Source organism: Babylonia areolata, chromosome 18 (assembly GCF_041734735.1).
Source record: "Babylonia areolata isolate BAREFJ2019XMU chromosome 18, ASM4173473v1, whole genome shotgun sequence".
NCBI lineage: Eukaryota > Metazoa > Mollusca > Gastropoda > Neogastropoda > Buccinidae > Babylonia > Babylonia areolata.
Genome location: NC_134893.1, coordinates 61,699,355 through 61,722,458, shown reverse-complemented (window position 1 = coordinate 61,722,458; position 23,104 = coordinate 61,699,355). Strand labels below are relative to the sequence as shown.

The following is a 23,104-nucleotide window of genomic DNA, read 5'->3' as shown; positions in this document are numbered from 1 at the left end:
TATAATACACACACACACACACACACACACACAAAATATATATATACACACACACACATATACATATATATATATCTATGAGATATCTTGCTACATTTATACACATTTCTGCTTTCACTTATAGATGTATACTTATTCCTCGGTATACACATGTGTGTGCGCTTATGGGATAGGTTCAGACGACTTTCATATTAACATGTACAATTATATTTCTATCTCTATTCATTGACATCTATTCATTGAGATTCCCTACATAGCAATATAGGCACACTTGCATTTGCGGCCTTCTGTTCACAATGCCCAGAACTCTCTGCGTCTACGTACTGGCACTTTATTCATGTGTATGTACATCTCATATATAGGTGCATACACAGATTCCTTTCCATTACTGATTATGCACACTTACCCATTTACTTGGGTTATCAATGTACGCTACATAAGATAAGATAAGATAAGATAAGAATAACTTTATTATCTCCAACTGGAGAAATTTGGTCAGGTGCATTATCACAACATAGACAAGTAAACAACATGGGGACCATAACTGTAAAAGTCAACAACAGCTTTTACGAATATTACGAAGATACAAATGTAAAAAATATCACATACACCGTTTCATACATAATCCACACACTGCAGGTAATAACTAGTATTCTTAATGTAAAAAAAAAAGAAAGAATTAAGAAACATTATTTGAATATAATTATAAACATAGCCTACTATACTGCACATTGATTATAATAGACAGATAAGATAAGAATAAAGATAAATTGCGGAAAACCGCAACCAGATAATCAGCACACACCCGCATCCCCTCCCCAACCCCACCCACCCCACACACGTGGATTACTTGATTAAACAAGAGTAATAAACATATGTTCTCAAATAAAAGCATTTCACATATCCGCTTTTAAAAACATTGCAATTAATTATTACATCGTAATTATTAAACAGAAAAATATTTAGAATATGGACATTAGCATTAGACATATTCCATTGTACATTCATCCTGCATATTGCACATTATTCCTCCTACATATTGCACATTCATTATAACCAATTGTCACGTTTTTAAGCTCAGAAAACACACACACACACACACACACACACACACGCACACACCACAACTAGAACAAGGTACAGCCTATCATGCACGGACTTTCACACATCTCACATGAGACGCACACACACACACAGTTCTCAAGAATTTAAAAGGTGGATTGAACATGGAATAAAAGTCTTCAGAGCTCTGGATTTCAACTTAAAAGTTCTGTAGCGTCGTCCTGATGGCAATAGCTCATAATTCTTTGCTAAAATATGGGTGTCGTCAGTTGCTATCTGCCTGCTTTTTTTAACCACTCGACTTTCATACAGCTCTTGCATACTAGCTTGTTTCACTCCCACAATTTTACTGCATACACTCATGACATCGTTCAAAACACGCTTACTCCTCACTCCCAAACTTCCATACCAGCACATAAATGAAACTGTGAGCACGGACTCGATACAACATCGATAATAACTTTGAAGAATATTTGAATTTATACCAACATTTCTAAGCTTCTGTAAACAAAAAATTCTAGATTGATATTTCTTATGAATGGAATCAACATTTCTGTCAAAAGTCAGCTTATTGTCTAAGATGGTCCCTAAATATCTATATTCATTGACCCTCTCCACTGTTTGACCATCAATGGTAAGGCAAGGGGTCTTTCCGAAAATCTATTAACATTTCTTTTGTTTTCAATACGTTGAGATCCAGATAGTTTTTCTCACACCAGGAACAGAACTTGGTTAATTTCACTGAAATAAATAGCATCAGAGTTGGACAGATCTTCAATTGCTGAATCATCAGAATATTTTATGACAGCCGCTTATTTCTTGTGTCTTGATCTCTTGTCATTGGCATATTTCTGACATCATCACTTGAGTTGATGGAAGTTTATAATCCCTTTGCACATATATGTATTCATTTTCATAAATTCATCCTTACCTTGCTTTTGACAAAACTGCCTCATTCATGCCTGAACGTATGCTCCTTCACATTTTAGTAGTGGCTGGTCCTTAGGGACCCACACACGCCCCCTTCCCACCCACAGGGCTAAGAATGCCCTCTCTTGGTGCAAGGAGGGACAAGGCAACCCAACTTATTTGCCTGCAACAATCACCCATAGGGCTGGAGATGCCCTAACTTGGCACAAGGAGAGATGAGGCAGTCCAACTTACAGGTGCCACTCCGGACACACATGCTCTTCATTCCTTCCAAGTTTGTAAGGCATCCCTTCTTCCCCCCCTTGCCTTCAATAACCCTTGGTTTGCACCACTGTGGTTGTGACAACAGCTCCACACGGGCCCTACATCCTAGCCAGCCTTCCCATGAAGAGGTGTCTATCTTTGCCTTCCAAGTTTTAGCGGACCCAAAAACTGCCCACTGGGCAGGAGACAGTCACCCTAAGCCCATCTCTTCCACTCCTCTCTAGTAGCAGAAGGCCTGGGTCATAATTGTTTTCCTCTACATTTGGGAGAAAGGCATATTGATGAGGACGGATGCGTCTCACAAAGCACAACAAACTGTCCATTAGCCACAGGGGTGTACCTTTCTGCCGACTCATACCAGCACGGCAGATGCCGCATTCAGGCACATCAGTTCGCCCCATCACCTTGCTTGAACAGAGATCCAGCATCAACATCTCAAACAATTGGCGTTTGAAAGCACTTTTTGCACTTGGTCTTCCCTGCCCGATCCTTTCAGCCTCAACACACAACCACTGCTGTGGTTACAGATGGGCATTCCTTCTCAAGCACTGTCTTTCCAATGAGACACTTCCAGGGGTTTCTAGCATAGGCAGGCTATCCCATCATGGAGCCCCAGCCTTCAGTCAAGGGCCTGTCAGAGGATGACTTTGTTGTCACTTCGGAAGAAAGCACCATGTCTTTCAGACACACGGTTGCACCACAAGACCCCGTCAACTCTTTCCAGCTTCCTTACATTGCAACATAACCTGCATGGTGGACACCTTCATCCCTCAAGCACACAGCAGCTGTTTCCTGATTTACCCATGCTGATTGGCGTTCTCCTAGGAACAATATATGATAATCATTCGTGTACGACAGTCACCATCAGAACAGCAGAGGAGGCAACTGCTGTCCTGACTATTCGGGCTGGAATTCAATTATACAATTTATAGTAGAGTGTTTTGCCCAAGTTGCATCCCCAGTCCTTTGATCAAGAGGGCCTTAGGACTCAACATTGGGACGGATCCCAAAGGCTAGTTAGGCCCAAGGCTACAGCACTAAGTCCCAGTGCAATTTGACTTCTAGTCTGAGAGACATAGTCATTCATGAAAGACTAAGCTGCAAATGATTTCCCTTTGCAATTAAGAAACCACTGATAATACAGCTCTCACTTTGCAGTTGGCCATACTGAAAACGTATGTCAGATCAGTGCCTTGATGTAAATAGCCAGTACAACACATCTTGAGCCACTTACCTCCCTGCCCCCGCCCCGCTCCATCCCAGACTTAGTGCGCACCACACACAGCCAGAGGCCTGTCATGGATCCGGTCCCCTTTCTCACTAAAGAACGTTCAGCAAAAATTTTCCCCATGGAAACCCTCTTCCATTTGGAATTCCACCACAGAATGAGACTCAGTGACCTGTGGACACATGAAATGCACATCCACAGCCTGATCCAACCCAGCCATTGACTGCCGACAACTTTCTGCAGGTTGCTCCAACATGCCACACTCAGGTAGAGAAGCCACCAAGCCTTCCATATGCCCCTTCGTGATGGTACCTACCTGGGCAATTACACAACCCTGTCCCAGAGACACCAGGGACATCAAGTCTTTTGTTGCCAAATGTCTGCCATTCTATGCATAGGCAACATACCAGTGCTGTCTTTTTTTGACTACGACAAAACAGTGGTGGGGGGAGCGCCCGTCGCCTGTCAGCTCGCATGGAGGAGCTCTACAGATCTGGCTGTCATGCCTAAGGCAGGCCCAACATGGCGACCTACCTCTGTCTTGTGCCACAGTTTCCTTCAAACACAAAAATCACTTCCACTATCGGCCCACATCCGATGTGGAATCATCAGATCAAACCACATGTGCACCTCCTTGCATTGACGCTCAACCTCACTCAAATGAGACAACCCTATAAGGGTACGTGTTTCCTTCCCTTCCTTTGATTCGAAGGGCTCTCAGTAAAGTGTGGATTCAACCCACCGACCCGATTTTCTTTGCGCTACATTTATCAGCACAGCTGTGGTCCACAGACCTCCCCCACAATACAGCTGTGGACCTCTGTCTTCTTGCCTGCACCAATATCCTTAGGTGACAGTGTACACTCTACTTTCGTCAAATTCTACTTGAGGGACATCGATTGCTTTAGGGATGATGGCTCATCGACTTCTACCAGAGAGACATCACACGCCTGCGGGATGATGGCTCAAGAGGCATCGCTTCTGTGGTAGTTGCACAACAGGCCATTACAGCACACAGACAGTAGAACAGGCGAGCCCTCCACCTTGTCGCGCTATTTTGCACCAGTTGGGTCACGGTTAAGTATGTATAATTAAAAGGAAATTTTCTATCTAAAATTACGTTTAAATAACATACTTACCGTGACCCAAATTTAAGACCCTCCCGTCCTCCCCGCTTCCTGTTCTCCCTGCTCGCTGCGCTGGTGATGGCATATTGCCGTCAAAAGAGGGCGCTAGCCAGCGGGACAAAGGGGAGGTGTTACCTACTTCCGGGAGGTTATCGGCCGTAGTTTCATTTTCTCCGCATAGGCAGATAGTAGTTTGCACAGGACAGGAATGTCAGACCCCTGCCGGAGTCTGCACTAGTTGGGTCACGGTAAGTATGTTATTTAAATGTAATTTTAGATAGAAGATTTCCTCTTTGCAGCATGCACTGGTCAAATTGAAAATTTTTCAATGTTTGAGACTCTGATACTTAAAATTCATTTAATTATCCTGCCTGAAAAAAAAATTCAGTGCACTTTCTGTGATGTATTCTGCAAGATGTTTTATTATGAAATGCAGCTGCCTGTTCTTTTCAGTGCTGTAGACCTTCAAAGTTGCTATTCTGTGCAGATTGACCCATTTTGATTTTCTGTTTCCCCCTGCTTTGACAGGCATATTTTCCAGTTTCTTTGCTGCTGAAGTGTTGAGTGTTTTCTTGTGCAATATGCCATTATAATATGTTTTTTTAAAAGTATATGAGTTTTCATTACAGTACCCTCATGGACAGTACCCTCATGTGAAAATATTAAGTACTAAGCACGTATGATTCATCACATCTTTAAAATGGAATATCTTCAGAACCAATCAAGATATTCACTTAATCTTGTTTTTTGTTTTTCTTATATTGTCATGTTATTTGCTAAAAATCACATTTCAGTTATTGTAATGAATATTTAAATTTTCACAGAAAACAAATTGAAACTAAACGATGATAAGACTGAACCCCTCAGACTCCTTCCTCCATTAGTAGATGCCACTTCCCTGCCCTCCACTGTCGATCTCGGAAACTCTTCTATCTCATTCTCTGATCATGTCTATGACCTTGAATGTTTCCTCAATAAAGATCTTTTCATGCAGAATCACATCAGCAAAGCCTGTCAAGCAGCCTGCTTTGAACTCAGACGAATCAGCTTGATACGCCACTACCTCACACTCGACGCAACCAAAACACTAGTTAGTTCATGCATACTCGCTAGATTAGACAGTTGCAACTCTCTTCTCATCGGTTGTCCGCAAACAGCCCTTGGACCACTTCATGGAGTCTGCTACCATGTCATATCAGGAAATGCACCCCAGTTCCTCTCTGACATCTTTCAAATCTATGTACCCTCCCATTCTCTTCACTGTGCAGCCATTGATCATTGATAGAACCTTCCGTGTCCCAAAATACAAAAGGGAACAGCACGGTTTGCCGAGCCTTTTCATCATCTGCTGTTCAGATATGGAACTCTTTATCTCACCTCGTCCGTTACAGCTCCTAAATGCCTTCCTTTTAATCTAACCTCAAGACTTTCCTCTTCCAGCAGCGTTTTCTCTAGACCCTCTCTCACATGAGAGTAGTTAGTTGATTGTGTTAGGTATATTTGTGGTATATTTGTAATGCTGTATTGTGTGTGCGTCGAATGTATGCATGTATGGATGGATGGATTGATGCATTCTTGTAGCATGTAATGTATGTATGTATGTTTGTATTGTATGTACAAGTGTGTGTGTGTGTATATATGTTTATTGTGCATGATTGTGAGTTGAGGACTGAGTGTGCTTTGTATGCATGTGTGTTTGGATTGTAAAGCACTTTGTGCAATTAGGAAAGTGCTCATAAATGTCCAGTTATTTTTATTATATCTCTTTTATGGCATCCAAGAATGTGATGTTTTTATTACACAAACTGCATTTGAAGAATTTATAATAACAAAATGATAATTTTGTCATAGTGTTTCTTATTCAGAAATAGTGCTTCTTAGTGCTTCTTAAAAATACATGTAATGATTTCTTTTATCAGAAATAGTGCTTCTTAGTTTTTCTTTGAAATACAGGTCATAGTTTCTTTTACTGTGTTACATACAAATCAAGCTGCTAAGTTTTTATCATTTTCAAATTTTGATTCAACCTTTTAATTTTTAAGTTAATTTTTTGCCATGTTCAGATGTATATGTTAGACAACTTCGGGTTGAGAGACTGTGTTGGTGTGTGTAACGAGCTTTTGAATTCCACATGCACATGCAATTTCTGATCGGATTAATAAAGATGCATTGCGAGTCCACTCATACTTGCAAGTGAACGATGGAGTTGCAGTCCACTAATGCAGAAGAAAACTGCACTCATACTTACACTCACACTCATACCCTCATTCTCACACTCTCACTGACTCAAACTCTCACTCACACGTGTCTTTCCCATACTGCATGCTGTGTGATGACTGATATTCACCCTTTCACTGCCAGGAAAATAAGATTTAAGTAAAATCTATTTGCCAGGTTTTTTTTTCTCAAAAAACGGGTATAAATCTTAAAAAAAATATGTGCTCTTTGTTATTGGAGAAAGACCCATAAAATTATATATATTCTGAAAGGTAAAGGAATAAAGAATACAAAACACATGATGTTTTCCCATTTTATATATTTTTAGTGACATGCTGTTGTTTTGAAATCAGTGTTTTGTTTTTTGTCAAAATTTCAACTTGTTCATTGCAAACATTAGTCAGGTAATTTGCACTTAAATATATTTTCTGGACAAATGGATATCTGCACACACAAAATCATACTAGAACAAACACAATAAAATAAAAAAAAAGAAAAAAAGAAAAAGAAAAAGAAAAAAAAAGAGATAGGTACACAGTGCATTGTGACTTCTCCAAGTGATAATATGGATGTGAGGCCACACCCCCTCAGTCTCCACCCCCCTCCTTTTCACCCCTCTCACACGGTCACTTTATCCAGTTCTCATCAGACCGCATTGACTGAGTGCCAAGAAAATCGCTCACACTGTGTCCTGCTAATCGGTTACTTTCTGTCGTCTGCTACAGCTGTAAAGTCGGCGTCACTCACCGGTAGTCATATCTCTTAATTGCTCCCTTTATTTTCTATCAAATCATCCTATAAAAATAAATGTTCATCACTGTCTTCTCCTTCGAATTTACGCTTCAATTCTTTCTGAGCATCAGCTGAAGAAAGTAATCTTGGTTGATTTAGTTCCCCACAATCGCATGTCTTGAGCATGGCGTTGGTCCAACATTTTGTTGAGTGAGCAAGGAAAGGAGCTAGGCAAACACTGCTACAGTAACCCAGCTAAAACATTCAAATAAAGGACTGCCTCATGACGTAGGTGGTGTTTCTAGCTATGAATAGAATCTAGAAAGATTCCCCAAGCTAAAGCTACCGGTATTTTTGTCAATGAACAGAATGCAAACCAGGGAAAAGTCAGAATATTTTGATGATGACTTATCTTGTCATTGTGGCAGTGAAGCATACATGTTTGCGATGACGAATTATCTCGTCATATAGGCAGCCTAGGGGTTAATGTACATTGGAGAATCAGGACATTAGGCTATTAAGTCCCTTGTTTCAGGATGTGGCAGTAGTCCCCACTCCAGGAGAGGAACTCTGCTTTTATGATGATTATTGTAGGAAGCATAGTGGGTGATGTTCTACAGATACTGAATCAGAACAGGCACTAACATTTACCGCTAAAGTGAATTGCCAGTGGCATGGGTTTCCTGAAACAGCACAGAAGATAGGGTCACAACGGCAACAACAAAAACGTCCTGTCTGAATATAACGTGTTTTTTGGTTGTCCATTGTTCTCTTAAATTGACCAGGTCTGTTTAATGTATGGATTGTAATGCTTGGTACTGCTATTTGAACAAAAACTCCAAAATTGTGCCAATTACTGATACATATGCATTTGTCTTTTCTGGTTTGTGCAGATCCAGTAGAGGAATCAGCTGCTACAGCCATAGAGAACATTGCTGATGCAGTGACTCATGCTAGATTTGTTGGCACAGATCCCTCTTCAGATGAAGTCATCCTCATGAAAATATTACATGTATGTAGCATTATAGTTGTATGTGTTGAAGTAACAAAGAGTCATTTTGATTAAGTATGGTCTTAAAAATTCACCATGATTGTTTTTTCCTTGCCTTGATGTTTTATCTTTGCAAATATGACTTAACTCCTATCAGTTCATAAAATATATGCAACATTTACACCTTACATTTTAAAATGCTGAATAATAATATCTATTGAGTCATAAGATCAGCTTAACCCTTTCACTGCCTGGGAAATAAGATTATGTAAAATCTATTTGCCAGGGATTTTTCACAAAGAAACGGGTATACATTATCAAAAAATTATGTGCACTTTGTTGTTGGAGAGAGACCCATAAAAGTACATATTTTCTGAAGGGTAAATAGATAAAAGATAATAACTGTACACACAAAATATATTGAAACAACTACAATAAAAAAAAAGAAGACATATACATGATCCATTGTGACCACTGTAAGTGATGACAACATAGATGTGAATGTCCAGTTGTTTCAGTCAAATCAGTTTTTTGAAAAAAAATCATCATGCCCATCAGTGAAGCCAGACCCAAGAACTATTTCATTTCAAACACATTTGTATCTGTCCATGCTGATAGTCTGGACTACGTTTTTTTTTGCCTGCCCAGAATTGCCTGTACGTGTTTGAGTGTCTGCTGTGCATAAAAATTGGTTTCCTCAACAAATCACCGATTTTGATTATCATATACAAACAGAGTTTTCTGATGCAATAATGCTTTGAAACATGTCAGAACTATCTTTCAGGACATCATGTAACAAATGCAAATTTTATTGGTATCAGCTTTTTTTTAGTCATGTTCTTTTGAGATAATGTAAGCAAAGCCACACATTCAAAAGCACTGTTAAGTAGCACTTTTCTCAGCTTTAAAGTTGACACCATCGTGCACGCTTTTTCTGGTCTTAAGAATTATAGCTTCCTTTGATGTCTCAAATTGAGAGAGTGAGGGGAGGGGGTGGGGAGAGAGAGAGAGCTCACACTTATACATTCTGTTAAGACTTTGACATGCGTATGTGTGTGTTCATGCATGTGTATGTGTGTGTGTGTGTGTGTGTTTGAAGAAGAAAGCACATTCGTGCACATTCACACACCTGTGACAGCTTGGATGCATGCACTTGAGTGCATGCAAACACACATGAATGCAAGCATGTATATCTGATTCGCACCACGCCCTCAGAGAGCGAGAGAGAGAGAGTGCTTACACTTACACATCCTGTTAACTCATTCAACCCTGTGCCCGCTTGAAGGCGCCGCTAATCGCCATTCTCCGCCTGAGCCCGCCTAGCAGGTGAGCAAAGAAACCCATTTACTTAAACTCATTTTTCAGCTCATTATTATGCATTGAACTGCTGGGTAAGGGAAGTGACTCAAACTTAACTTCCTTCCTCACTGGTTTGTTCTGACGTTACACCAACGTCAAAATTGTTCCAACCAGTTCATTTTTGACTGCACAGCATGGTCACATGCTTTCCTGTCGTACAATTACCCAGATGCTCTAAACCTATCAATCACGAGGCCAGGGCAATCACTACTGACATTGGTCTCACAATATGATGCTCAGTTAACTCACTCCAGACGAATAGTTTTCTCCCTTGCTTTTCCCTGTAAAAAGGTTAGGAAAAAAAATCACAAAAAATACAAAACATAAAGTAACTGAATGAAACTAGCTGTACTTGACCCACTGACCCCTCTCCTTGCGTCCTGTGTATGCCCATCCCCCCTCCCTCTCTTCACAGCCCTCAGAAGCTGAGTCATTGTCAGTATCTTCTTGCTGGTAGCTTTCTTCATTGCAGATACTTTATTCAACATCTTCTTCATCTTTGTTGATGTTGAAACTTTCAGTTTGAAGCAGTAAAAATCCGCTGTCGTGATCTAGTTTGCTCCAAAAATTTCCATTTGTATCGCCTGTGGCGCAATTTTTGATACGTATTCAGATTGGCTTGTCATGTGGGGTACCAAGGTCAACAGCTCACCAGCGAGTGTATAGCTACAGAACCTCATGAAGAAACTTTCCATTCAACCCTTGACACGTACGCAATGCCCGGTGTAGTTGCGATTTTTATGCTGCCCCATAAGGAAAAAGTGGAAAAAATTTTAATTGTCAAAACTGCTACAGCTTTCCGTCGTCCGTAATGCTGTCTCAGTCAGGAACGCTATAGGGTTCCATTGTCCAGAGTAAGTTAATTGCATGTGTGTTAACATTGAAACAGCAGTGAGTGGACCAATCAGCTTAATCGTTTGCCCGAACAAGAGAGAATGTGGCTAAATCAAGTTGTGTCTCGGTCAAACAGCTTCTGTGCCTGATGGATTAACCCATTCACTGCTAGTACATTTTGCTATAGCCTGTGCTGAGAAAATTTTCAGATAAACAAGAAAAACATGCCAGTGATTTTAATTTGCTTATATTTCAAAAAGTACTTAAGATAAGTGCATACAAGTGGTGGTGGTGGTGGTGGTGTGTCCATCGAGATCGATGATGACCATCGTTGTCATCCAGATGGGGGATGGGGGGAGGGTGGTGGTGGGGTGGGGGGAAGGATGCTCATGAATCTATCTGTGAGTGCGCAGATGGCTGAATAGTCCAATCTGCGCACGAAATGTTCGCTGACAGTTGGGGCAGACAAAGACAGGCATATCATTGTCAGGGAGCTTGTTTGCCCGTGACTTTCTGGCCTGCCTCTTCTCAACAGCTGCAGCAGTCCTGTTGGCCTCGCACAACCTGGCGCCTTTGTGCACAGCAGCGCGCCATTTGTCACGGTCCACTGCAGATTCCTCCCAGGAGTCAGGGTTGATATCAAACGCTTTCAGAGAGACTTTCAGAGTATCTCTGAAGCGCTTCTTCTGACCTCCGTGTGATCTCTTCCCTTGTTGCAGCTCGCCATAGAAGAGCCTTTTGGGCAGCCGATGGTCTGGCATGCGCGCCACGTGTCCAGCCCAGCGAAGCTGGGACTGCATCAGGATGGTGAAGATGCTGGGAAGGGTGGCTTTTGCGAGCACCTCTGTGTCAGGGGTCTTGTCTTGCCACTTGATGTTCAGTAGCTTCCTGAGGCATGTTGTGTGGAAGTGGTTCAGCTTCTTGGCATGTCGTTGGTACACTGTCCAAGTTTCGCAGGCGTACAGTAGTGTGGGGAGAACTACTGCTCTGTAGACCTTTAGCTTGGTCTCAAGACTTATGCCTCTTCTGTTCCAGACATTTGCATTGAGTTTACCAAAAGCTGCGCTTGCTCTTGCAATCCTGACGTTCACTTCATCGTCGATTGTCACATTTCGTGACAGTGTGGTGCCAAGGTATGTGAACCGCTCCACCGCACTGAGTCTCTGACCGTTGACTGTGATGTTGGGCTCAACATAGGGTTTCCCTGGGGCTGGCTGATGGAGAACTTCAGTTTTCCTCGTGCTGATGGTAAGGCCGAAGTTTCTGCTGGCAGTGGCAAACTTGTCGACGCTGAGTTGCATGTCAGCTTCAGATCCAGCGTTGAGGGCACAATCATCAGCAAACAAAAAGTCTCTGATGATGTCTGTCATGACCTTCGTTTTTGCTTGAAGCCTTCTGAGGTTAAACAGCTTGCCATCTGTTCGGTACTTTAGGCTGATTCCAACATCACCATCTCTGAAGGCATCAGTAAGCATTGCAGAGAACATGAGGCTGAACAGCGTTGGAGCCAGGACGCAGCCTTGCTTGACACCATTTGTGACAGCAAAAGGAGCAGATGTTTCACCACTGTCCTGGACTCGAGCCTGCATGCCTTCATGGAATTGGCTGACCAAGGAAATAAATTTCCGAGGGCATCCGTACTTGGCCATGATCTTCCACAGTCCCTCTCTACTCACGGTGTCGAAGGCCTTAGTGAGGTCGACATAGGTGGAGAACAGATCAGCATTTTGCTCCTGACATTTCTCTTGCAGCTGCCTTGCAGCAAACACCATGTCAGTGGTTCCGCGCTCTTTCCGGAATCCACATTGGCTCTCAGGCAAATGACCTTGGTCAAGGTGTGCTGTGAGGCGGTTAAGTAGGATCCTGGCAAGTATCTTCCCTGCGATGGAGAGCAAGGAAATGCCCCGATGGTTATCACAGGCTTGCCGGTTCCCCTTTCGCTTGTACAAGTGAATGATAGATGCATCTTTGAAATCCTGGGGGATCGTCTCTTCTTTCCACATGAGTGAGTACAGCTGATGAAGCTTCTCAGTCAGCACAGTGCCTCCATCCTTGTAGACCTCTGCTGGTATGGAGTCTGAGCCAGGTGCTTTGCCACTGGATAGCAGACGGATTGCTTTCTGGGTCTCAAGAAGTGTTGGCGGATCGTCCAGTGCTTCGTTGGTGGGGACTTGTGGGAGACGGTCTATGGCTTCATCATTTATGGAGGAAGGGCGATTTAAGACACTGTTGAAGTGCTCAGCCCATCGTTCGAGAATGTTCTCCTTCTCGGTGATCAAGGTATTCCCATCTGCACTGAGGAGGGGGGATGATCCTGAGGATGTGGGGCCGTAGACTTCTTTTAAGGCATCATAGAACCTCTTCATATCGTGCCTGTCAGCATATCCCTGGATCTCATCAGCTTTGTCACTCAGCCACTTATCCTGCATCTGGCGTAACTTTTGCTGAACAGTCCTGCGGATGTCATTGTATGCATCCTTTTTTGATGTGGACTTTGGGTTGCTCAGGTGGGCTTGATGCAGACGGCGTTTCTCATCCAGAAGCTGCTTGATTTCATCACAGTTTTCATCAAACCAGTCTTTGTGCTTTCTAGTCATGGGTCCCAGGGTCTCTGAAGCTGTACTATAGATCAGCTCACGTAGGGTCCTCCAGTCAGACTCCACATTCTGGTTGTCCAGAGAGGCGGATTCCAGACGATCTTCCAGCAGCTCCATAAAGGACTGTTTGATGGTGATGCTTTTCAGCTTAGCGATGTTGAGCCGTTTTGGAGCCTTCTGGCCTTGGGGGCGTCTCTTGGGTTGGATTCGAATATTCAGCTTCGAGACTACAAGGCGATGGTCTGTCCAACACTCGGCGCCACACATGGTCTTTGTTACACGTACATCTTGCCTATCCCTTTTCCTGACGATGACATAATCGATGAGATGCCAATGCTTTGAGCGAGGGTGCATCCATGACGTCCTGTTACGGGTAGGGAGGCAGAAAACTGTGTTGGTTATTAGCAGTTCGTGCTCTGCACAGGTCTGAAGCAAAAGCAATCCATTTGGGTTGCAGTGGCCCACACCGTGCTTTCCAATCACTCCATCCCAGGAGATGTAGTCAGAGCCAACTCTAGCATTGAAGTCCCCAAGAATGATGAGCTTGTCTGCTTTAGGGATGGCAGCAATGACAGAGTGAAGGTCCTCGTAGAACTTCGCCTTCACTTCATCCGGGTTGGTCATGGTTGGGGTGTAGGCACTGACAATGGTGAGGTGCTTCTGGCCAGATGCCAGTGGGAGTTTCATGGTCATAAGCCTATCGTTGACTCCCTTTGGGATTCCAGCTAGCTTGCTGACAAGTGCTGTTTTTACTGCAAAACCAACGCCAGCCTCACGTCGCTCTTCGCTTCCTCGTCCACTCCAGAAGAAGGTGTAACCAGATCCCCGTTCACAGAGCTCGCCTTCGCCTGCAAGCCGAGTCTCACTCAAGGCTGCGATGTCGATGTTGTATCTGGCGAGTTCGGATGCAACTAATGCTGTTCTCCTTTGGGGTCTGTCCGCGTTATCTCTGTCCAGGAGAGTCCTTATGTTCCAAGCACCAATGGTGAGAGGAACGATCCTTGTTTTTTTCTTTTCTTTCTCTTTGTTTCGACCGCTGATGTAGGGTCCCCGCCAGCCGCGGTATGCTGGCCAGGGTGATATGGAGCAGGCAATTTTTAGGGCACCTTTTCTAGCCCCTTCCTCATGCCAGGGAGGTGAGCAGTGCATTCCTAAAGAGGGCTGCTCAGACGCTCAGACGGCTGCCAAGCTCCATCGCTGCTCCTGTCGACGAAGAACGACCCTATGGCCTGAGCCGCCTGCGTGCAGGTCTGCGGCTGTGACTGCCAGTGTACCCACACCTGTCGTTTCGTCGCTCGCCTGTCGCCACAGGACTTGGGGGTGATGAAATGATGAAGGATGAAAGGTCATTTTGGATGACTGATGACTTGCGCGATGAGTTTGTTTAAAGTGAAGAGGAGTTGCACAACGTCGACCTCACTCTCTGGTCCGGGTCCACCAATTTCCAGTGGCAAGACTAAGTCGAGACGACTGGAGGATGAGCACGGATGCAGTGGATGACCAAGATATCCTTTCGGTGTCTCATCTTGCTCTCTGCACTCCACAGTGCGTTGCTGTAACCGCCTTTCTCTCCGTTGAACCGATAGGTTTCTTCCGCAGATTCTGCCGGATCCAGACTTCGCATACATGGGTAGACACACCCCGGGGGCCAACTGCGTGTGGCATGCACACAGCACAGTGGAGCTAGATGGCCGTCGGTGGCTCTCCTGAGCCGACGCCCTTTTATGGATCTCCATAAGGGTGTCTAGCCACCCGCTTCACCAGTCCCAGAAGGGAGTGGTGGAAGTGCCGGTTTAGTCGTCGGCAACCCGACCCTGAACAGGTTGTACTGGATTACAGGTTACCAGTAGCAGATCTAATGACCTGACCTGACTGATATATACAAGTATATATCAAATGAAAGGAAAATGAACCAAGATTTTGTTTTTAATACTCACATAATAATAATAATAATAATGATAATAATAATAATGGATACTTATATAGCACACTATCCAGAAATCTGCTCTAGGTGCTTTTCAAAAATGCTTTTGTTAACATAAAACATTACATCAATATTACACACACACACACACACACACACACACACACACACACACACACACTGCATACATACATTTTAACATACATGTGTATCTAACAGCTACCCTAACACATACGCACACATAGGCAGGCACAAACTTACATAAACACATGCACACACAATACACATTCATATACATGCATGTAGTTATGTACACATATATATGTATACACACATAGTCAAGCACAGCTAACGGAAAGGAAGTGGACCTGCCACAATTGAACTTATTGCTGAGGGAAAAGGTGAGTTTTGAGATGAGATTTAAAAGCTGCGAGGGAATCAGAATGATGGAGGTTATCAGGGAGCTTGTTCCACGTCTTTGGCAATTGAAAAGAAAATGATCTGTGTCCATAGGTCTTACTTCTGATGTGAGGTATCCTGAGAAGTCGAGTATCAGAGGAAGAACGGAGCTGGCGAGATGGGGTATAGATATGGAGGAGTTCAGAAAGATACTTGGGGCCAGATCCGTTGACTGCAGAAAAGGTCAGAGTGGATAGCTTATAGTCTATTCGATCAGAAACAGGCAACCAGTGGAGAGACTGAAGGAGAGGAGAAACATGGTCAAATTTAGAAGCTCCACAAATGAGTCTGGCAGCGTTATTCTGAATTCCTTGGAGTCTGTCTTAACAGATATTTGGGAAGGCCGGCCAAAAGAGAGTTGCAGTAATCCAATCTTGAGAGAACCAGAGAGTATACAAGTGTCTTGGTTGCATTGGTTGAGAGATAGTGGCGGATAGAGCTGATTCTACGCAGTTCCAAATAGGCAACCTTACAGATATTTGAAATGTGCTGTTGGAAGGAAAGAGACTGGTGTAGGATTACACCAAGACTGCGAACAGAAGGAGAAAGTGAAACGGGTGTGCTATTGATCAGAACATAGTCAGGAAAGGAAGGATTTTGACGAAACTTCTTTGGACAGGTTATCATAAATTCAGTCTTATCATCATTTAGTTGCAGCTTGTTGAGAGTCATCCAGTCCTTTAGGCCAGCAATGCACTCCTGTGTTTGAGTCACCAGTGCGTCAAATTCAGCTATGGAAGCCGACTGATAAAGTTGTGTGTCATCAGCAAAGCTGTCATGCGACATCGCTTGATGACTGATGACATCCGACACAGGAGCCGCATACAGCACGAAAAGAACAGGACCTAGGACAGACCCCTGTGGGACACCATATTTTAAGGCAGATACTCTAGAGTATCTACCATTTACACACACTTTCTGTGTACGATCTGACAGGTAAGACGTGATCCATGCTAGTGCAGTGTCACGAATACCAAAGGAAGTTTTAAGTCTGTTCAAGAGGATAGAGTGGTCGATAGTGTCAAAAGCTGCTGACAAATCTAAGAGAGCGAGAACAGATATCTTATCCTCATCAAATCCTGAAAGCAAATCATTCACTAGTCTAAGAAGGGGCGTTTGGCAACTATGACCATGTATATAAGCTGACTGGTGGGAATTAAGTAAAACATGTTCAAATAATGAGTCAATCTGACACAAAAATTCCATAAAATGCAATAAAAAAAAAAGAAAAAAAAAGGGACTGTCATTCCATCATGTAGGTGCTACAACATCAACCAGGTTATCAACCAGTCTTTCCTGTGACTGTTGTGATCAACCAAATGCACTGTCAGGGCAGAGCAACAGTGTCCAGGTCCATAAGATTCCAACACAGTCCACATAAAGAAATGAAAGGGTATACTCATCCAGCATCTATCGCCAGTAAAAATGCTGTGTGTGGTACTTGCGGAAACAGTCTTCAAGACACAGTGCTGGTTTGCTGGGGCAGTCTGGGCAGTAGAACCTCACATCCTTTCTTTGTCCTTTCTTCCAGCAGACTCTGCACCTTCTTTGTGGCTGGGCCTTCTGTGGGGTATGTGGGATGCATCAGTGAAGTGTTGTCCACCCAGACGAACAGCGTGGTCATCGTTAGCAGTGTCTGGGTCTTGGTCACCAAAAATCATGGCACTAATTACATCCTTTTGGAAGTCCAAGAGTGTACTGCTGTTGCCTGTTTTGTTTCGTTTTTTATAGAGGATGTGCGCATTCAGCATGGCAATTTGTAGAAAATGCACACACAGCTATTTGTACCACTTCAGGGTTTTCCTTGTGGCATCATAGGGCTGCAGCTGTTGGTCATGATGGTCCATGGCACCCATGTTTTTGTTGTAATCCAGAATTGCTGGAGGCTTGTTTACTGCCCTTTGGTCTTGCTGCTGCTGGTCTTCAGCTGTAGGTTTGTGGCAAGTTGTGAACTCCAGATGGTCCAGGATGAACATCATGATCATCACCATGCTGCATACCTGAAACACATTGCATAAAAGACTAAGTTTGTTGGGGTTTTGGAGGTGTTCTTGGTTGTTTTTTTTTTTTTTTTTTTTTTTAACATATAAAAAGGTTATGAAATGGTACCATTTTATTTCTGATTGTTTTCAGCTAAACACACACACACACCTAACCCCCCCACTCCCCCCACCCCAAACCCCCAACACACACACACACACTGAAACTGGTTCATGGTATGCCACACCCCCTTCATTTTCTCTTTCTCATACAAATAATGACAACACACACACACACACACACACACACACACACACACACACACACACACACATTCTACAAGTGTTGCATTTACAAAGTAATTTAGGCATACAATTCTGTATATCATTCTCAGATTTCAGTTTTATAAACATCTCTCCCCCCCCCCCCCCCTTTCTCCCCGCACTCACAACAACAGCAACAGCAATAACAACATCAACAAACCAATACACACTCGGGAACAAATACACAGAAAGCTATAGGCAAGTGAAACACGCTGTCATCAACAATGAGCCAGCCAGCGAGCCACGCCTACTCATGCAGTCTTGGTCACACACAGTACACACGTGACTGACTGACTGTCACTCACACACACTGATCAGTGACTGACGATGCTACTTACCACAGCTAACACATTCAAAACACGCACAATGCAGTCATATTCATTGTTACAACAAACAGAAAGCAAATAATAAACAGACAAAACTCGTAAACACCAACCTGCATCTTGAATCATCTGATCTTGTCTGCCTGCAGTTTTGTCAAGCAGCTCCACCTCCCACCCCCCTCCATGTCATAATCAGCGTCTTCAGCATCAGCACGCAGTTCTATCTCATTCAGTCCACAATCTTCATCTCTACTATTTGCATCATGAAGGATTTCTTCCAGTACTAGTGCAAGTGTTGGGGTTTGTCTGCGTTCACCCATGGCTTTGCAAACACAACTTGAGCTTCGTACAAACTTGAAAAATTTTCGCCATAAGTATGAAAATGAGGTGAATAATTTTAGCTTATGGAACTCGGAGATAAAGAGCTCTCAGGGGAGCTAATTTGATGGTTAGCAGACTGTATTTTCTGTAATGCAGGACTCGAAACATAGAATATTGTAACATGATGTACGGCATATGTCAATACAGCATTGGTGAGCGACATTTCATGATGTACGCCATACGTCAACAGGGCGTATGTCAACAGCGCAGGCAAGAGGTTAAGCTATGGAGTGCAAGGAAGGAACAAGTGGCTTGAAACAGAGACGTCAGCCATGGATTCCACACACAGTGAATGTGACACACACACACACACACACACACACACACACACACAGAACACACACATACAGTCAATGTGATACACACAAACACACACACACACACACACTTTGGAGCTGAGGAGATTTCCAACTTGGACATGAAGGAAAGATCTCAAGAATGGATCAAATCATTGACACTTGCTACATTATGCCTCTCTTAGGTGACCACTGGAGGAAGTATAAACAGAGCACCAATTAGGAACTGGACTGTGGAAAACAGACCTAATGTAACAATTACAAACAACCTTTGGTAGCAGTTACCATGTGTTGCAGGTAGGCCCAAATGTTTGTATGCCTTGTAGATCAAATGTACATTTGCTGATTTGGCTCGGAGTCAGAGTGTTCCTACCAAATTCAAAATGCTTCTACCAAATTTCCTGATTGTTCCTACAAACACTTGGCAGAGGTTGGCATCACTGTATGTTGCTATGGTCTTATTAGATGACAGATAATCCCATTAAGTGAACAAGTCATGTGAATGTCACCTGATGTTGAGTAGTACATTTTGTCTGTTTATGACAGGTGTTGCGGACATTACTCCTGTGTCCAGCAGGAGTGCTGCTGACCAACGAGTCTGTGTGTGAAATAATGCAGTCCTGCTTCCGCATCTGCTTTGAGATGCGTCTTAGTGGTAAGTTTGACACTTCTTGTTGAACATGAACAAGTTTTCAGTTGTTTAGAAATAGCTAATCTCCACTTATCAGCTTGATCTTAGAGTGAAGAGGTAATTTGAAAAAGACCTGTTCTTTGTACCTTATATCTGTTTGAACTATCTGGAAAGAAAAGACCATGAGGAACAGACACTACAGGGGACTTGTTATTTCATTTCTCACATTGGACAGTCACTTTCTTTTTTGATTTCTTGTTTGTTTGTTTTGCTTAGATGTGTAAACAAAGTGAGTCTGTGTAGTCATCCAGTCTCAGTTGTCAATGTGTGTGTTCATGTGTGTCGTTAACTCAGATGTCAGCACTTTGTCACCAGTCGTAAGTGGTATATTAATCATAGTGACAGTTTGATCTCTTGGAATTCAAGGTCACAACATATTATTTGTAGAAAAAAGCTTGAAGAGGAGAGAAAAAAAAGTCTTGCCCAGCAGATATCATTTAACGAAACTTGTTCAGGTGCTACAAAAATTCTGAATATACTTTTACTATCTTTGAAATTATTGACAATTGAGTGTTTGTTATCTGAGCATGTTTTAGACATAAAATTATTTTTGATTTCAATCGTGCTTTTTGTAGAAACAATCAGAATCCACAAACAGTGTAGAATTAATTGGCAGACTGAAGCAGTCAAGTGAAAATGATCAGGTCATTTACATTTTTTGTTAATAATAAAGAAGCATGTTTATGTCATAGCAAATATTTGTGACGCAGGACACGAAAACCCATCTAAAGCCGCATCCAGCGATTCTTAGCTGTACACAAAACCAGTGGTTAGGGTCAAAATCATCAAGATCGGGATTTTTTATAAATATCGCATCTTCAAAGTCTTGTCTTTGCTGTCAGTAAGTATCTTTGCACAAAACATCCTGGAACTGTAGCATTTTTCAATGTTTTCAGGTGCATGCCTGTCAAAACCATGTAGAAAAATACTGCACTCTTTTGCCCTCTTTCAGTTGCATGCTGAAGGCAACAATGAAGACTGGAAAATTCCTATCTGCGAAGTAATAAATGGAAATAACAGGCAATAATTGTCTCCCCCAGACCTTCTGAATCAAGATAACGTATGAACGTAGTCAGTTTTAGTGGCTACCCTCTGTAAGTTGCGACTTTAGCCAGGTCCCATCGATTGTTCGAATTTTGCCAAGTTTACAACTCAGAGTTAGAAAAAAATTAATTTTTATTGAAAGTTCAGGATTTCTGTGGAATATTTTAATTGATGTTGTTTCATTCTGTGGTGTGTTTGACTCACAAAAATTCATCGAAGGACCTATGTGTTCATAAAATCGACAGAACGTGAAGTGAACAAATATGGCATCTTCAAAAACAACATTTGCTAAGCAAGTGAAAGCATGACCTGTTGCACACATGAACTGTGAGTCTATCTGAACATATTTAGGCAACAGGCATCTTGAAACTTTCCTCGTTTGGCTACAAATAGCTATGGAATTAGGCCACCCTTCACACACTAGTCATGTTACTGTAACTGCCGATCTGAATGTTGACTTTCCTTCGAGCATCACCTTGATTTTAAAACAGTCAGTGTGTTGTTGTGTTATGTGTATTATTTGTTTGCTTAATAGATTTAACACTTAACATGTAATTTGGTCACAGTATAACCAGATGACCTGGACCGGCAAACCCGTAACTTAAAATGTTTTGAAGACGAGTATAAAATTTGTAGCCAGAGACAACTGAATGAAAATATGTGTTGTACTCATGTACTGTGATGCTATCTGAACATTTTGAGGCACATAGACCTACCAGCACTTTATTCAAGTGTCTAAATTTAGTCTTGAAATTAGGTCACAACACGCACTGACTACATTACGGTGACTATTGTTCTAAACAGTGTGTTTGTTTATTGCACTACTTGTTACCATTCACACAAATACTTTGCTGCACTGGATCTGTATTAGCTATATTCATAAACAGATTACCTGGAATCTAACTGATTTGTGTTGTTTAAAGTCTATCAGCCACACGTCAGGATATTAATGGAATCTGTAATAAGGTCACAGCAAGGTGCCTTGACCAGCAACTCCATAAATAATTAGACGTGAGGGATTTTTAATGCCTGAACAACAACATATATTTCACAAGTTCGTGGTAATGACAACATAATCATGCTGTTGTGACTACCAAAACGGATATCCTATAATTTGGGAAATACATTAAGACCGTTCTCCTCATTTCAAATCATATTTGCTAGGATACTAAAAAGCACAAAAAATGAATGTCTAACTCACAGTCCTCAGAAGTTTAAAAACATGTAAATCTGCTTTTACCCATCAGCCAAGGTCCTCTTCTTCGAGACAGTGCTCTAGTAACTGATTTTGACTGTAAACGACTGTCTTACAACATACTTACAGTTACATGATCAGATATATGACTGGCTGGCACAATCTCATAACAAAAGTTACAAAAGTGACAAGTCCATTCCAATCACAGCACCAGACCGGTTGCTGCCTGCTTGCATCTACTTTTAGGACATCAGGCCACATCACAGAAGTTGTAAAGGAGGTATGTAGCAGAGACTTATGGCTCTGAATAAGTGTTAAGGTGGTGTTAGTAGGTGTTCATTTATTCATCACTCTCACAAGACATCATGATGGAGTCTTCCATCGGACCAACGGATGAGTAGGTAGGCAGGTTTATCTGTCGGTGTGTGTCCTCATATTGGAGAAGAGGCCGATTCTGGATGCGCAGCACTTCCCACAGGTGTTGCAAGGGAAAAGGTCTCCAGAAGTTGAGCCCTGCTTCCTTCGCTCACGCTTCTCCTTAATGCCCAGCGTTCCCTTGTTTTCAAACGTCTTCACTTCATGCCACTAGAGCACAGCATCCTCCAGTAAGAGTGGTCAAGGGCATCAGTTTCCCAGGAAGCAATGTCTATGTCACAGGCTTTGAGGTTTGTCTTCAAGGTGTCCTTGAAGGGCTTGCAGGGTCTTCCAAGTTCGCGGTGGCCTTCCTTCAGCTGGCCATACAAGAGCATGTTTGGGATCCTGCTGTTTGTCCTGCGGACAACATGTCCTGTCCAGCGTAGCTGACACTGGATCAGCAGGCTTTCGATGCTGGGCAGGCCGCTCCTCTCTAGGACCTGGAGGTTGGAGACCCTGTCTTACCACTTAATGCCGAGGATCTTTCATAGGCATCTCTGGTGAAACTGCTCAAGTTGTTAAATGTGACGGCGATACGTCGTCCATGTTTCACAGCAGTACAACAAGGTGGTCAGTACAACAGCTCTGTAGGTTTTGATTTTGGTGCTGAGCCTGATGCCTTTGTTGTTCCACAGCCTGTTGTTGAGTCTGTGAAAGGCGGAGCTGGCCTTGGCGATGCGCAGCGTCACCTGCATCAAGGGCTCTGTTGCTGCATAGGGTGCTGCCCAGGTAG

General features: G+C 42.8%; 1 protein-coding gene across 6 annotated transcripts in view; it reads left to right on the top strand.

Moving 5' to 3' along the window:
* Nucleotides 1–23,104, top strand: part of LOC143292975 (Golgi-specific brefeldin A-resistance guanine nucleotide exchange factor 1-like) — a 233,267-nt gene that overhangs the window by 20,752 nt on the left and 189,411 nt on the right. For all 6 annotated transcript variants that reach the window (XM_076603709.1, XM_076603706.1, XM_076603708.1 and 3 more), the window contains exons 6-7: nt 8,454–8,572; nt 19,574–19,682. In XM_076603709.1, the coding sequence (XP_076459824.1) occupies nt 8,454–8,572; nt 19,574–19,682 (228 nt within the window). The remainder of the gene's footprint in view (nt 1–8,453; nt 8,573–19,573; nt 19,683–23,104) is intronic.